At 39.5% G+C, this 16,649-nt stretch overlaps 2 protein-coding genes across 3 annotated transcripts; one reads left to right on the top strand and one right to left on the bottom strand.

Annotated features, from left to right (window-relative positions):
- Nucleotides 1-1,049: 1,049 nt before the first annotated feature.
- LOC110055806 (melatonin receptor type 1B-B-like) lies at nucleotides 1,050-2,860 on the bottom strand. The gene has a single exon (XM_020762217.2). The coding sequence runs from the start codon at nucleotides 2,718-2,720 to the stop codon at nucleotides 1,644-1,646; it is 1,077 nt and encodes a 358-aa protein (XP_020617876.2). The 5' UTR covers nucleotides 2,721-2,860; the 3' UTR covers nucleotides 1,050-1,643.
- Nucleotides 2,861-7,844: 4,984 nt separating this feature from the next.
- LOC110055747 (skeletal aspartic acid-rich protein 2-like) lies at nucleotides 7,845-16,366 on the top strand. 2 transcript variants are annotated; one of them, XM_089270743.1, is made up of 6 exons: nucleotides 7,845-8,004; nucleotides 9,942-10,369; nucleotides 11,917-12,079; nucleotides 12,595-12,666; nucleotides 13,043-13,173; nucleotides 15,081-16,366. In XM_089270743.1, the coding sequence occupies exons 1-6, from the start codon at nucleotides 7,962-7,964 to the stop codon at nucleotides 15,348-15,350; spliced, it is 1,107 nt and encodes a 368-aa protein (XP_089126869.1). In that variant the 5' UTR covers nucleotides 7,845-7,961; the 3' UTR covers nucleotides 15,351-16,366. The 2 variants fall into 2 exon arrangements, with proteins under 2 accessions (XP_089126869.1, XP_089126870.1); XM_089270744.1 differs by lacking the exon at nucleotides 12,595-12,666.
- The last annotated feature ends 283 nt before the right edge of the window (nucleotides 16,367-16,649 follow it).

Raw genomic sequence — 16,649 nt, 5'->3', positions numbered from 1 at the left:
GAATCAGTAAAGCCTGGTTCTCATATCCCGCCGGCCTATCTGCGACGTAGTCGCCGGTTGCAACTGACAACGTTCGGCGATCTGTCCCAGTGGGTCCCCGGCGCATCTGCGATGGATTGCCGACGTACTCAAATTTGCACGAAATGCAAATCGAATTGCGCAAGTTTCAGCCATTTTATCCCTAAATATGAATCGAATCGTCTTATTGGAGTACGTTGCGTCCGCAGATGATGTTCACATAAAATATTTTCATCGCCGACAACCGCCGACAACCGCCGACAACCGCCGACAACCGCCGACTTGCCTGCAAAGTTGAACTCAGCTCAACTTCGCAGGCAAGCCGGCGGTCAATGCCTGGGATAGATTATGATTCGGCGATAAATGTTCACATATGCCGTAACGGTGTCCCAGGCCGTGCCGGCGGCTATGTGCCAGGTATGTCAGCGGTATATGAGAACCAGGCTTAATTCATAAGTTTAACCAAAGGAAAGAATAACCGAGACGGTTTTTCCATATCCGATCTGAATTAGCATCGATTTTTACGATTTTCTTTAAATTTTTTGCCTCAAAGCTTCGGTTGAGAAGTGGGGAGTTCGAGCCCTTGAAGGCTACATTAGATTCCAGTCCACGACGCGACGACAACAACGATGTCCTAGTTACAATGTGTAACCTGAATCTGATCTTATAGTGTACCTTACATTCAAAATGATACTCAGTCCAATTAAAGTACTAAATCTGGGCCGGGTTGTTCGAAAGCCGCTTAACGCTAATCCAGGATTAAAAGTTAACTGAAGTAACAATTTTTCCTCTACAGAAATGTTTTTCACTGCTTATGTTTTGTGTAATTTTTGTGAGATCATTCAAGCTCAAAACTGAAGGACAATTAAACAACATAAACAGAAAACCTCACCGAAAATGCACAAAAATGAAATCAAAATACTCGCTAAAATCCTGGGTTAGCTTAATCGGACTTTGAACAACCCGCCCTGGCTTTCGACAAATGTAAGTCGGTTTTCCTAGCAACCGAAAGGTGAAATGCTCCCAATTGCTGTTATGTAAACCAACCTTTATTTTTAAATAAGAACCGTTTTTCAAGAGAAATTTAGCCTAAGAAAGACAAATTTGTTTCGCTACATGCTGAGAACGTTCACAAGGCTGAAATTTAGGCAAGGATTTTTAATTATCCTCTTGTTAATCATAAAACTAAAAATGCAAATACAGTGTGAGAAGGTAATTAACTTTTTGTTCGTCAAACACAGAACATGTCGCCTGACATTGTCGCGGTCGCGAACAGTGAGAACAGATCTCAGAGTGATTTAGCACAATACAACCTTGGTTACGAAATAGGTGAAAATTACATCGTTTTAAGTGCGTTTCAGGTTCAGCATTGAAATTCGTCTGAAAATGAACAAAGTGATATAATCATCTTTGTTCCCCAACTGACGAGCGTTCTTAGAAGAGTGTAGTGTAAATAACAGAATGCTAACATTCATGATTCTTAAGGTTACTTTCAATGTTTACACTGAAGGCCTGTTTAAAATGTATTTTTCTGAAATCTCTTCATACAAAGGGGAAATTAGCACTTACAAATTTGTCACGTTCGTCCAGATGTTTTTTCACTGAGAAAAAAAAAAAATGCAAATTCAGGACGGGATATTTACAGTTGCCATCACAACCGAAGGTGTTCTGCTGCCGTCAATGTCCCTTTTATCGTCGCTCCTTCTTTTCCATTTAAATGTTAATAGCCTTTTATATTCCCTGCGATAGGAAGAATTCGCTAAGCCGTACACCAGGGGGTTTGCCGCACTACTGAAACTGCCAAAAAACGTCCATAAGAGTTGAACCTCACGGGGAATTTCCCACCAATCGATTGCGAATGCTTGAACGATCTCGATGACAAACACAGGAAGCCAGCTTAAGACGAACATGACAACCACTGCAAAGAGAGTAAGCGTCGTTCGCATTTCCCGTAAATTTACTCGAGCTTTAAGCCTTCTGTTTCGTGAATTTAATATGGGCGCGACGCGAGTAAAATGTTCCCCAACTGCCCGGAATATTTTGAAATAACAAGTAAAAATAACAACCGAGGGAATTACGGCGAAAAGAAGCAACAGCAACCCTCTCAAAATAGCTGGATAGCTCTTGTGTTCCATGGCGGCGTCTTTCTTAAAAATGACGCAGGCGGCTTTTGCTGGATTGAAAGTTGCGCCTAAGGCTCCGGTCGCCAAAGGAACAGTTAAAATCAGCGCACTTGACAACCACAGAGCTATCAATGTACCAATGGTCTTTTTCACTGTGAAAATGCGCCTGTACTTGGTCGGTTTCACGACCCGATAAAATCGGTTAAGCGATGCTGCAACGATGGTCTGAAGCGACGAGAAGGCCAAAAAATAGATAAAGAAACATTGAATCTGACATGAGAAGTCACCATAAGTCCATTTGCCATGAATAAGCGTGCCGCACGTAAGAGGCATACATACTGCTCCCATTAAGATATCCGCCAAGGACAGCGCCAATATGAGAATGTTTGTTAAGCTCTGAAAAGAGAAATTCTTGAACAAAACAACACACAGGAGAAAATTTCCGAATAAGCTCGCAAAGGTGATGAGAAGAAAAAACGCAGATTCTACAATAACTACTCCAGTTGACCGCGTCTCTAGTGACGCTGCAAAGGTGGCGAAGTGTTCTTCGCCGCTTCCCGGGGAAAAGTTGCGTGCCATGTTTGAACCTTCAACGAAATTATTAACCGTCGATTTTGGTCTTACAGCTCAATGTGGCAGCTGATCTTGGTGTCAATCAGTGTGAGATTGAATCCGTTTGCATTTGATGCTATCACACTTGGTCTAAAAGCCCGTTATGAATAAATCATAATTATGGGCAGTTTGGTTTTTTTGTTTACTTAATCTTGTTTTCAGAGGGAGGTGTTCAGAAAATGACAGATTTGGAAATTTGCTTTCCGTCATAATCGATCAAATGAAAGAACTTGTTTCTAATCAGTACAAGAAATTAAAATTTGAAATCTTTCTTTGGGATTTTTTGCTTTCCGTCGAACTGATAACATAAGAACTAAACGATAAAATGTTTTAGTCTTTGATTCTGACATCTGTTTAAAACGTCGAAATATAGAAAGAGCCGTTTAAAAGTGTTACTTAGAAAAGCAAACAACATCTTCATCAGAGATTCCTTTCCAATTTAATCCGTGTACTTAGGGAGTTTCTTTGTTTGTGGATAAAAGCTTGGTCTCAGATCCATACTTAATTTCACGAGAAAGGTATTAGTTTTAAATGCAAGCGTCTATAAGTAATTACGTAAATTGGAATAAATTACGGCTTTAAACGCCATCTGTCACTAAATTCACTCCGGGAAATTTTTTTTTATCTAAAAGTACAAGTTCCTTTGGTTTCACTAAGTTATGAATAAATTAAGATTCAGTTGGATATTCAAGGAAAAAAACCCAGCTTGTTCGGCTGCACCCAAACTAGCTCAAGATTAGCATGTATATATGTTGCAAAGAAGTCCATTTACACCGATTTAAAAAGCGATAAAAGTTTAAATTGAAAGTAGCATGAGAGCGTTAGAAAACAATAATAATGATAAAAAAAAAGGCGATTAGCTATAGCGCTATGAAACTGAGGTAATAAGGTAATAGCCATGCTGTGTTGCCGTTCCCGTCATTTCCTGACTTATAATTAGAATGCGGTTACAGAAATATCGTTCTTTTAGGTTGTGGTTGTCTTCTTCAACAAGACTCGATATATACGTGTGTTTTGGTCTAAACTGATAAACATGACAATTTTATGGCAATCATATGGTCAAATTAGACATCGAGGAGGTAAGAGCGGTAGGGAAACGTGCGCACATTTGCATAACTATGTCATTATTATTGATATGACTACTTTATCAAAGAATCCTGGAGTTGATCATCCTGTAATCTTTAACTTATCCGATAAAAAATAATGATAATAATAGTAACAAAAACCCCTGATTTTTGAATTTTTCCTCCTGGGAATTTCCTTCCATGCGATTGTACTCCTGCAACTTTCAGATTTATAGTTTGCTTTTCGAAAAAAAAGCAACCGTTTTTGGATTGACCGAAAACTTTCTTCCGAAATTTTCGGATCATTCGCTCTGGTTTCGAAATCCCTAAAATTACCGAATGGAAAGTACCCATGCATGTAATCGTATAGGAACATTACGATACGAGGATGGGAAGACCAGGACGCGGGAAACTTTCGCGGGTCCCGTCGTGTCGCCAAAGACCGAATGCCTCAGATGAGTATTTTCTTAAACGACAGTGACGTCAATAACTTGAGCTTCGGAAAAACTATTCACAAACGCAATGACATCTTTTAAACTAAAGAAATGGTGGAAATCGTATCCTATCAAGCTTAAACGATGGTGAACAGTCGATGCTGAATTTAATCATCTTTCTAGGCGAAGCAGACATCTCTGTCAGTATTTCATAGCGGAGCTCCGGAGGCCCGAAGGGCCGCCAAGCGGAGCCCCATAATCATACAGGAAAAAAATGAAACCCATGAGTTGATTTTTTCATGGTTCATGGTTATCATGGCTGGCGGTTATGCTCGTGGGCGCGTACGCACCGCCAATCTCGTTACCAGTGTCCGCGATCCTTTTGATAAGCATCAAGAAATCAAAACCTCGGGGAGAAATGGGAAAATGAGCCAGCATTATTTACAGCGGTTACTCTCTCTTTGCATGTTCAGAAACCGCTGTTGAACTTGAAGGCATACGCCGTATCAAACCGAAACCAGGATTTTCTGGTTCCGATTTTTGATTTCGTCCAGAGCGCATCCGGCCACCGCCGACCCAAAACGTGCGGGTTCTGGGGACGAGGGTAACTGACGGCTGATTAGGTCGCGATTGCTTTTTGATTTTACATCTAAATGGTTGAGATAACACTAGCTTTTTAAACCAACCGTAGGATACAGTATTACACAAGCAACATATGCAGACCAATAAGATGTTGATAATTAGCACCTTTTGTAAGGAAAATGTTCTTAAAAAGGAAACTACTTAAAGGGTAAACCATTTGACTTTTTGACGGGGGATGGGTGATTTTAAAAAATTTTCTGCAAGCATACTTGTTGCTCCCGATGTTTCTCAATTTGTTTGTAACAAATAGTCAAGTACACAGTTATGGCACGAGAATAGTCAGTAGTAATCGATCAAACCATTATCGCATAAACCTTAGCCAATTTACCTTACTCTACCAAGGCCCTAAAATTTGGAATTCTCTACCAGTATCTATAACTAGTTCAAAAAGCTTTTCCAACCTTAAGAAAACGTTGATCGCATTTTTAATTACAAAATAGTAAATTGGTCATGCCCGCCCGCAGAACTTTACAATTTTCAATATATTAACTTCTGAGGTGGCCCCTGTAATAAGCCTGGTGATTTCTTTTGCAGATCTCCTCGCCGATTTTTGAGTATTGTCAATATCTTTTGTTATTATTTACGTGGCAGATAAATGATGATCATGATGATGACCTCCCCCCTCAAAAAAAAAAAAAAAAAAAAAACATACACACGACCACTGCCGAAAACATTCATCCAAGTTCAGTGAGCCAATTTTGGCATTGCCGTGATCATGTGAAATGAAAAGTTGAGTTTGGCCTTTGCCCTTTGAAAAATAGCTATGCATGATTATGAGAGAATGAAAAAGGTCGTGATGAATTTACAGAATATTCTTTTTTTTTTTGCCATTTGAGCCTGATCTTGAAGCGTTCTTAAATTTTACTCATCATGTTTAATAGCTTGAGTCTTAAGTTGTTTTTAATAAACTTTCAGATTAGTGCTGAATAACTAAAGTTCCCCCCCCTTGAACAGAATAATCTTTCCTATTCCCGAACAACTATCTGACCTTGACAACAACGTTGTTTTCTGTTATTAAGCAAGAAAGCAGATTTCATACGTAATTCATTAATTAACCGTAAAGAAACACAAACAGATCGATAGAGGCTGGTCCAGGCATAAGCATTCTCGACCCCAGAGCTACTTGCAAGGCTATTTCAAAATTCGTGCTTCATTTCCATCACTGAAATGACGTTATCAATTACAAGAAAAAGAAAAAGGGCTTACAAATGCAAAAAATCATCCGGTCAATTATTTCTTCTCATTACAGTTTTTTTTTCTGCTTACGGTATTTCACCTTCACGTCCAATTCCGCAGTGTTTTGGCAACAGAAAAATGCTCAAGGTAGGTAAAATGAAGGGTCACGCGAGTTCCCAGGCTTTGCTGGTTCTGTCGCTATGACGACAAAACAGTTGGTGTTCTGGTGAGATCGATGTGTTTCTATTTTCTGATGCCTTATCATGTTATGCCTTGTGATGCCATCCTTGCGTGAGATGTTCAACTCGCTGTGATCGCGGCCAAAAGAAATAACGCTGAATAGAAAATCGCGAATTTGTATCATTTCCGAAAAAGAGGACAACATCGTGAGGTATACTCAAATTTTCGAACATATTTTCCTGGAAATTTCCGTTCCATTTGATTTTCATCCCGGAATTTCCAGAATTTTCGGTTGAAGGGTTCGCTTTTCGGAAATTCAAGAATTTCCGGATTATCTGAAACTTTTTCCTGGAAATTTCCGTACCATTTGTCTCCGGGTCGAAAATTTCGGCAATTTTGGTCGAATGGAAAGCGCCCCATATATAGCGCAAATTTGGTAGCACGAGCGCGCTTACTGGCCGTCTATGAATTACTAGTTATCTGTATTTACATACCAGCCGTATGCAATTTATGAATCAGGAAACTTTTTGGGCATTTTTCTCTGAACTAAGCCGGGTCGAGAGTATGATTTCATTTTCATACTGCGAATGAATTTGATTTGCCGGCGTCAGGTGTACGCGTAAGTTTTCCTTTGCCTGACGTACCTGTATTAAAACAAATTTACTACAGACATAAATATATTGAGTTGTGGTACGTTTTCAAAGAACTTTTAAAAGTACGCCACTAATGGCTCTAAAATAAAGAAAAAAAACTTAATTTCCGAGTCGTCGAAAGGAGGTTTTTGACAGCCATTAATGGCACAGGAAGCGTGGAAAAAGCTTTCGTAAGAATTAAGAGTCCCATACAGCATTACACATTGCACCGCTCGACCTTTTCCCGCCCTGGTGGCGAGCGATCAATATAGATCTTCCGAAAATTTTTGAATTTTCTCGGCCGTTCCAAACTCCCCTAAATTTTCGGATCCGGGTCTCGCTATGTAAAATTAAAATTGACCAGCACAATACACAAGGCACGATCGATAGAGGTAAGTTTATCTGTTATTCAGTTTCTGGACGGGTGCAATAGCTCCCTGTGGAGAATTAAGCAGGACCGGTGCCATCCCGTCGGGTTTCGCTTTATTAACAGAATATCCGCCGGGATTTCAGCACAGATTTCAAGACAATGCCACAAAGCTATTGATTCATGCGTTTAGCTGTACATCATTGAGATCAAGAGGGACCGGATGAAGGTTATACCCTTCACCTATTCTTGTAGAGTTAATGTATGCACTTAAAAGGTTGGCAGCGAATCAAAGAAGCTAAAGATGCTCTCAGCTGGGCCTTGAAATACTCTTTCGCCTTTTCGTTCTCTCCAAGTATCTTGCGTGCATCATAGGGCGATGATACCATAGCCAAAATACGAATCACTCGTTAAGTGTTAACATTAATCCTAAAGAACAAATGACAATGGACGACACATTACTTAAAAGAACAATGGGCAACGGTCTCATGATTTGCATTTGGCTGGCAAGCGTTCATTCTATTTTGCGTTTGTGTTAATTGCTATGACAACCCCTTTTCAGTTGCAAATCACTTTTTGCTAAGTCGATTTTCAGGTCTGTCCCTTCACGTCGATACGAACGCCACCCATTTTTTTCAGGTGTTAAAGATATATCAGCTTGAAATTGCGACCACTTAACGTCGACTTTTTGAGGCGACTGAACCGGAATCAGCATGGCTGTACGTGCAAGCTACTTCTTGTTTCTCGTCTTTATCGGTAGGTTCTTTTTCGATAGTTTCGTTAAAATATAAACTAGCTAAAATTGCACAGAATTTTGGGTCAAAGTTTTCTCGTCAACTTTGCATTTTGTTACCGCTTTCGTCGGTAGATTTCGTTTCGCAATTTACATTAAGTTGAAAACTATATCTAATAAAAAATTGCGCATGGATTTCGGATCGAATTTTCCACGTTAACTCAAATCCTATGTAGAACTTTCAGGAGCTTCCTTCGCTCTCAAGCAGGGTCCGTATGCCAACAATTCTGGTCCGGCAAGGTACTTCAACTCAGTTGAGCAGGCTGGCAATTAAACATTTGAAAGGTCGCCGATATTTGGGAGAGTACACGGGCTAGCTCTTTATAAAATCGCTCGGACCTAACTGTCGACAATATCAAACTATCACAACATTGAGATCATTCGAATTTCTTCGTAATACAGCGTATTTCTTGAACACTGATTATACCTTGAGTTTTATTTTTGTGTAGTGACGACAGTACCTTCGAGTTTCAATAAGTACGAAGGATTAAATTTTGGCGGCTTCATTGTTAAAGTCGTTTGCAAAAGAAAAATATTACGTTTGACTTACACCGCTATCATTAGGTCATGTTCAGATATATTTTTCAACTCTTTTGCGAAATGCTTGCTTGGACGTACTTTTCTGATGGTATGATACATGCTGCACTTTTAGTATTAGCCGGGGAAGGCCTTTACGATATTACATAACTTAGCTAGGTCTGGAAAGGTTTTAGAGATTTTTTGAACAATAATCAGTTCAAAAGAACACATAAATGAAAATGTTGACAGGAACACTTCAAGTCAAGTTGTTTACAATAATTTATCCCAGAATTTTCGAATTTCTGCGTGGGATCAATTTCAACCGTTGCGTTAATTTACTCGGTGATGTTAAAATTGCACTTCATACAACGGAGTTCATTTTTCTGACTATGTTTTGTTGGTTCGGACTGTTTTAAGTGTACGTATTATTAGCAAACATTGACTCAAGCCAGCACAAAGGCTCTAACTGATGACATCTAGTTTGTTGTCATTGCAACTTGGAAAAGTTCGATGTATGGCTTGTTCGTTCAGCTTTAAACTGATGCTCGGAAAAAGCTGGCTTAAACTTTTTTCAAGGTCTTTCGTAACAACAACAAGAAAAACAAAAGGTTTTATTCCCCTTGGAGTCACAAAAATTTTACAAAGTTATTTACGTGTATTAGTAGAGTTAGGGGCCTGGCTACCTGAAGTAACTCGAATAGCGTGATTAGGTGAACTTTATGAAACACTAAATCATTTATAAACGTATTACGAAAATATCGAGACCTACCCGGCTGCAATAGAGTGGCTGACCAGGAATATTATTCAGAAACGTAAAATATTTTTCAAAACGCAATACTTTTGTGACGCAGTGATTAATTCGTATGAAATGTTTATGATCTGTTTTCAATGTAACAATAAACTGACTTAACGGAGCTAGGTCACAGTTTACACATCGTAAAAAGTTTAGCACCAGGGACGGGTCCAGGATTTTTCTAAGTAGGGGGTGCACCTCTAAGGTCACTGAGGTTTTTTTGCGTATCAGTTATATTAGAAAGCCGCATGTAAACTAAGGGAAGGGGGGGGGGGGGAGGGCGTGCGCACCTCCTACACCCTCCCCCTAGATGCGCCCTGAGCCCAAGATTTATCAAGTTCATCGTTTGTAATCTGTGTCAATCTTCTCCATCCTTAACCATCCTTGTTCCTTTATGGTTTATTATTATCTCTTTCGTGTTTTTCTATCTTAGTAAACTATTATTTCCAGGTTTCCTTCAATTTAAAGGTAACTTTGTACGTGGCCAAAATAACTCAAAATACCGTGACTCGGCTCCTTTAAGTAATTAATAGGCCCTATCACCCACCTGATGATACATGTAAGAAAAGAACTTTGTTTTCTCTCCAGCTATCAACCTGTTCTCCGCCCTTGCTAAGGATTTCGACAAGGAAACTTGTGGAGGAATTTGCATGAAAATTCTCCGCAAATCAGGCAAAATCGCTATACTCCGTTGTTCGCGTAAGGGCGGAAAGAAGCCGGATTTCAGCAAAGCTTTTACAATAGGAGTGGATCATGTGAAACAGCTTGACGTGGACGGCAAGCCAGTCGGCAAACCCATGAACAGCCTGGCAAGCCAAGACTTCATTTTCAAACCACTGAACAAGGAGGATACCGTTGATGGCATCAAAGCTGCTAGTGTCGAGTTAGAAGCGCATTTAAAAGATACAAACGGGACTCTTCGAATCAAGACCTACACATTCTGTAACGCTGGCAACTCCTCGTTTGGGGATGATACATTTGCTGTTCAGAATGGGTCTTTGAAGGTCTTCATTGAGGTATGTTGAGCACATGATTCACAGCATGTTTAGAATCGAAAAATACCCTTCAAAACAGTTTATCTTTTCCCTTCCAGCAGAGTTCACAAATTAGCCTGTGACCAGGGGTATGCGGGGGCGGCTCTGCCCCAAGGTCCAACGCGTTACCCTTTGTAGACCATTTTGACAGAAAAGGTACCCTTTTCATATGCCTTTTATTGAGAAAAGACACCTCTCTTACATACCTTCTTAAGAACACTGCATCCCTTTTTCAAACCCTTGGAATGAAGATGATGAACAAAATTATAGGAGAACATCAAGCGTAACCAGAAGAGAAGTGAACCACAAAAGATCAAGTGTTTTATATTCAGTTCATGTTCACGTTGAACTTTAATGACAAATTTCCTACCCTTCTGTATACCGCAACTTATGAAATCCCTACCTTTTATATACCCGAAGCCTGAAATTTAAAGGTCCCCCTTTCGGGCGGAGCCTCCCCGTATAGGCCATTATAGGGAGAACCCCCCCAGGGAACATGTGAAGGCTGAAGCTATGTATGCATATTTTCTGTTGTCATCGAGTAGATGAGGAGAGAGCGACGTAGAAATGACAAAAACAATAACAATGGTAATGACTAAATGCAGCAAGCTACAATCTTGGCATAGGGAATTCTTTGTCGAGATACAAACGTTAAAATAACAACAATAAACAGTTTAAAAAGTTAAAAATAGATAACAAATACTTCTACATACAAAAAAAATGTGAGACAGCCATTAAAGGTAAACATGATTCTGAAACAATATAGAAATTAAGCTGACTTCTGTTAAGATTCTTTTTGAATAACTTCGGCAATGGCGTTCTGCATCGTTTTGTCTCCGATCTCCCAAAGGTTGATTTGATCTGTGTTCAGCTGATATTTTTTCACATACTCACTTAAGCTATTGTGTAATTTGAACGTTTCTGCAGCTACCTCCGAACACTGCAGTTTAATGACCCTTCAAACAAGTATTTAACACTTAATGACTGGTCCCGAGGGGAGCAGCGAATTTTGTTTCCCGAGAATCTCAATGCTTCCCGAGACGAACAAATGGGTCAAAAACAACAGCAAATTTGAAAGACGCGCTGAGATTCCAGCGACAACATCAGGCCACCTTCAAATGCGCGCTCTGATCACGTGCAACGGCGGTCAACATTTCGCGAATAACAGTGAACTGTTTCCAGTTTGACGTCATAGTTTTCGCAATGTTGCCCGCTTAAGGCGTGTGGCGGTAAACAGTTTCATTGTTAGATGTCATGTGACCATGAACTAGTCAATGAATGAGCGCGCTGCGGCGGGAAAAACACCAGCTAAATCACAAGGGTAAATATCGTATGAGTGTGATGAAATATTATACTTCCATAACGCCACAGTTTGAGAGCTTAGTTTAGTCACAGAAAAACGTTTCATTTGAGTTTAGTTAGTTAGTTATTTGCTCTGTTTCGTTTAGTTAGTCATTTGGTGTTAAGCACATTGGTTGAGAAATGCACTTTATAAGAATGTAAATATTATTATTATTATTTTTTTGCAGCTTACAAACTTTACTTTTTGCAACGGACGCGGGGACAACTCATCTGGTTGTAAAGACAAGCCTGGTAAAGATATCGAGATTGGACTGATTGTGAGAAGCAGAAAAGGAAAGCCACCGACGAAGAGGAAAGACGACGACGATGACAATTATGGGGGCAATAAAGGTAAAGAATACAATACAAACAGTTTATTGACGTCAATGCGTGTGATCATTTTGCCGCAAGGGCGGATCAAGCTGACTTGGCCTCAAAATGCCAGGAATCCCATCCGAGGATCTCAATTTTAACTTTTTTCCGGTGGAGTATGTGTCCGCAACCCCCTACAGGGGACAGCCATCGGCGATCCGTCTCTCGAACCCCCTTCTCTAAAATTCTGTATCCGTCCCAGCGAGGCTCATGTATAAAACGCTTGACAGAAGACCAAAGAAGGCGATGAAGGTTAATAAGATGATATAAAGGTTAAGATGTTGGTAAAGGAAAAGGCAATGAAGGTATCAATACAATGAATTATTAATATTATCATTATTAAAGATTGAAGCGCAGCCAGGATGAGACATTTTTGTATTTGTTAATTTAATCTTATAGGGAAGAAGGCGATCAAGGTAAAAATGAAATGCTAGTACTATCATTATTATTTCAAATCAGTAATTATTATTATTATTAATTATTATTCTCTTAAGCTAACAAAGGTGGCTATGGAAAAGAAGGTGCTAAAGCAAAAAAAGGCGTTAAAGGCAAAGAAGGCGGTTATGGTAAAAAATGATTAATATTTTGACTGATAACGGAGAATTTCGTAAAACAGTTGAGAACAAACAGAGGCGACATAAAGACATGACATTTTTGCGAAGACATTTCATTTAATTGCAATATAAATTCACACTTTCATTTTTGTTTATATTGTTGCCAATCTTGAAATAATTTGTATTGGATGCCGCCGAAACGTCATGCTTTTATATCACTATTACTATTGCTGTTGTTATTACAAGTGCAATTATCATTATAATTTATAAATATTATTATTAGGTAAAGAAGACGATAAAGGATCAAATGAAATGTAATCATTTTTGTTATCATTAGAAGTTTAATCATTATTAATTCTTCTTCTTATTATTATTACGTGTAATGAAGGCGCTAAAGTTGGAGACAAACTTAAGAACAAAGGACCGAGGCAGCCATGTCAAAAGAAAAAACATTGTGGCATACGTTTCCGTTTTGGTGATGACGAAAACGACGATGACGAAATGTCTGTTGCTCAGAAGGTAAGGCGACAGCGAGGAAGACGCCTATTAGAAAATTTATTTATCTTTTATGTCAGAATTTCGTAGTTGCTTGAAAAAGCACTGAACAAGACCGCTTTTGTTATTTATTTGGTGTAGTAGTTCGTTTCGACTGAATTAAGTTCGACGTTTGACTCAAACAGGCGTTCTTTTAATTATTTGAGTCGACCCAAACTGTCACTGGGTTCGGCTCATGTGAAGTACGGCGTTTGACCCGGGCCTAAGTGACGATGCATTTTGGTATTATGGGTAGTGGTAGTTTATTGTAGCTCGGTTGAAGCTCATGGTGTTTCAGCTAGAGGGAAGGAAGGAAGGAAGGCAAAGCATGAATAAACTTGTTTGTGCTGTTTCCAACCATCCTTGAGCTTCAATCAACCAACAGTAAACAGCCTTACCCACAATGCCTTTCAACATTGTTGCGTACGGTTAAATGCTTTTGTAAGACAATATTTCTAAAACAAAGTGAAGAATGATCATCGCAGTAAATTTTCCAATTTAAGCAATTGGAAAGGAGAAGCCTGAAAAAAAATCAGGGCTTCAACGGGAGAAGCTCTTGCTCAGGCCTCTTCTTTCCAATTGCTTAAATTGGAAAATTTACTGCGATGATCATTTTTCACTTTCATCTACAACCGCAGTTCAAATATGAATTATTTCATATATACTTTACATAATTTCTAAAACAGTTATATGCGTGGATAATTAAAGGCAATCTTGATTCTAGGCACTCTCTCCTTTGCCTCCCTAAGCATCGAGAAGATAGAGACCCTGGCTCTGTCTGGTAACGTGACCACCTGTGACACAAACCTTTCCATCGGGGAAGAGTTAACGAATAATGTTTGGTCGGTCTCAACTGAAGCGAAAGAAATGAGATCGCTATAAACCCATATACGGGCAACTACACATTTGAAATTCTCTAGTCCTATTCAAAACTTCACACAGGAAATATATTGACATATATCCAACGTATGAAGCTTTTCACTCTGGTTTCAATTCCGAAAAAAGGCTGGCTTGTTTACGCCATCCTTAGTTTTTGTTTTTCCCTTGAACAGGGTGTCAATTTTCGGGTTTGTGCCATAAACAAAGTATCAATTTGATTCATTCTTGAATGGGGTCAGGATTTAAGACCCTTCGCGGCACAGTCTTAGCGGAAATTTACGGGAGTAGCCCCCGGACCCCCCTCTCCCGCCGCCAAACGATCACATTTACCTGTTATTTTTAATCTTTTTTGGAAATATCTTAACGTTAGGTGGGGCAGCCTGGCTTAGTGGCTTAGGGCGCTGGTCTTGTAACTCATAGAACAGTCCTGCTCCTTGCCTTGAACTGTATTTGATCTTGGTAGTCCCACGTTCAACTCCTCGCTTACTCATTGTAAATAGCCAACTGTTCTGCCTTCCACCAGCTGGAATTTTTAATTAACACTTTTAAAATCCATTTGATATCCATTTGGGATTTTTAACTACCGTCAAACCCCTATTAAGCGGCTTCCCTCGGGGAAATGGTAGGTGGCCGCTTAATAGAGGTTGGTGTACCTTGAATATTTTTCACCATCGAGTTAATTTCTTAGTGAACATAGAGTCAATTGAAGACAACCATGATAAACGTGTGTTTGAATGTGTTTATCACTCGTCACCTTCTATTTCGTACTCTTATCTGCCATCAACTTTTCCAAAACAAGGGTTTTAAATTTTGAGTGGCCGTTTAATAGAGGTAAAGACAGTAGAAAAACCCTCATCGGGACGGCCAAAAGATGACTGAAGCCGCTCAATGGAGGTGGCCGGAATATGGGTATTATTTACAGTATTTTACTGACAATAATTTCGAGACTTTGACAACTGGCCGCTTAATAGGTGGTCGCTTAATAGAGTAACTTTATTTAACTTCCATTTCAGTGCAAACGTGACGGCAAATATAGCAACATGACTGGTGGTTATCCCAAGTTCGAGAAACGAGGCAACAAAGAGATGCTTATCTTCCGCGCGCCCAGGTTTACCAAGTCCATCATTTTTGACCCAGTTACTACTTTGGGTGATGAACTCGGTGAAGACGATGACGACGACGACGACGGCGATGATAAAGATGAAAAGAATCTTGCATCGTCTATTCAGCTCAACAGCTTCATGTTTGTTGCTATGGTGACCGCTGTGTTCGCGTTCATGTGAAGATATTGTTATTATTTTGGACAGGCTTTTGTAGTTCACGATGATAATGCTGTTGCACTTGATTTTTTAGGTTTCTTAGAACACCCGGGAAAATGCCAAAATCCAGGACACAATTCTTAGACCCCATCCACAATACAACGGAGAAATCTGAAAAAGGCATTTCCTCTTTCATTAAAATCATCGAATGTTTTTTGTCCACACTACGTCGGAGAATTTGAGAACGAAACTATCACCAGTCATTTTGGATTTTTGTTTGAGGAAAACTCGGTCTGGGTAATCACATTATAATCTGTTTTCGAAAAGCTCTGTTTTCCTTCCACTCTAAAACGCAAATCCCGCGTTTTCAAATTCCGCCGGCTGGAAGAGCGTTTACGAAAAGCGCCGTTTTCGTGATGGATTAGTGTGGACGGTAGACCTAACCGTAGAAATAAAGCTGCGTTTTCAAATTTCTTCCACGTAGTGTGGACGGGGTCTTAGACACTTGATCTCGCTTAAAACAGGAAAACACTTAGTGATGGTATGGCTGGGGTTGCCGCAATCAATTTTTGGCGATTTCTCAGCAATTAGTTGAAACTTCAGCCCATTCCGCAGCAATCAGTAAACTTTTCAGAGCTAGGATCTCGGCAATTAGTCAAAAAAAAACACGTCATTTTTCAGCTGCCAGTTAAAATTTTGCCTAATAGTTCTCAGCTTTCAGTTGAACTCCCTCCAGACGTTCTTTAGTGCTTCCCCTTTTGAAAATGTTGTAGAGCGTGAAGAAATAATGCCTCCTATTTCCACCTATTTTGTAACATTACAATATGATTAGGAGATGGGATTTTTCCATTTATTTATTGCCATATGAGAGTGGTTTTCATTCGAGTGTCGTTAATCAAAACCAAAGTTGTTCAGGTGAAAAGAGTGTATTTTGTGTGTGGTTTAGTAATTTTATAACTATGTGTTTATTTCGTTATTTTTTCTTTTACTAGTTACTTTACACTTGCTTAACACTTCAATAAAGATCAACTTACAGCACAGTTTAACTCTGTCATTTAGTTCATCACTGCCTACTAGTAACGAGTCTCTTGGCATCTTGAGAAAGATCTTTTTAAGCAAGTTGAATTCCTTTTTGTCAATTGAACACTCTTCAACTCTTCACACTCTTCAGGTTTAAGTAAAATACAGTCATTTGTGGAGCCATTCGGTAAATATTCTCTCTGTATTTTTGTACAATGGTGATAGGTCTAGTGGCGCTTTCCAGGGTTAATGTTCCTCATTTGAATTACAATCCAACGTAGATTCGAAGCAATTTCCAGCCTT

Source organism: Orbicella faveolata, unplaced genomic scaffold (assembly GCF_042242905.1).
Source record: "Orbicella faveolata isolate gen_17 unplaced genomic scaffold, um_ofav_v1 contig_34, whole genome shotgun sequence".
Lineage (NCBI taxonomy): Eukaryota > Metazoa > Cnidaria > Anthozoa > Scleractinia > Merulinidae > Orbicella > Orbicella faveolata.
Note: the sequence above shows the minus strand (reverse complement) of the source record. Positions and strands in the feature narration are given on the sequence as shown.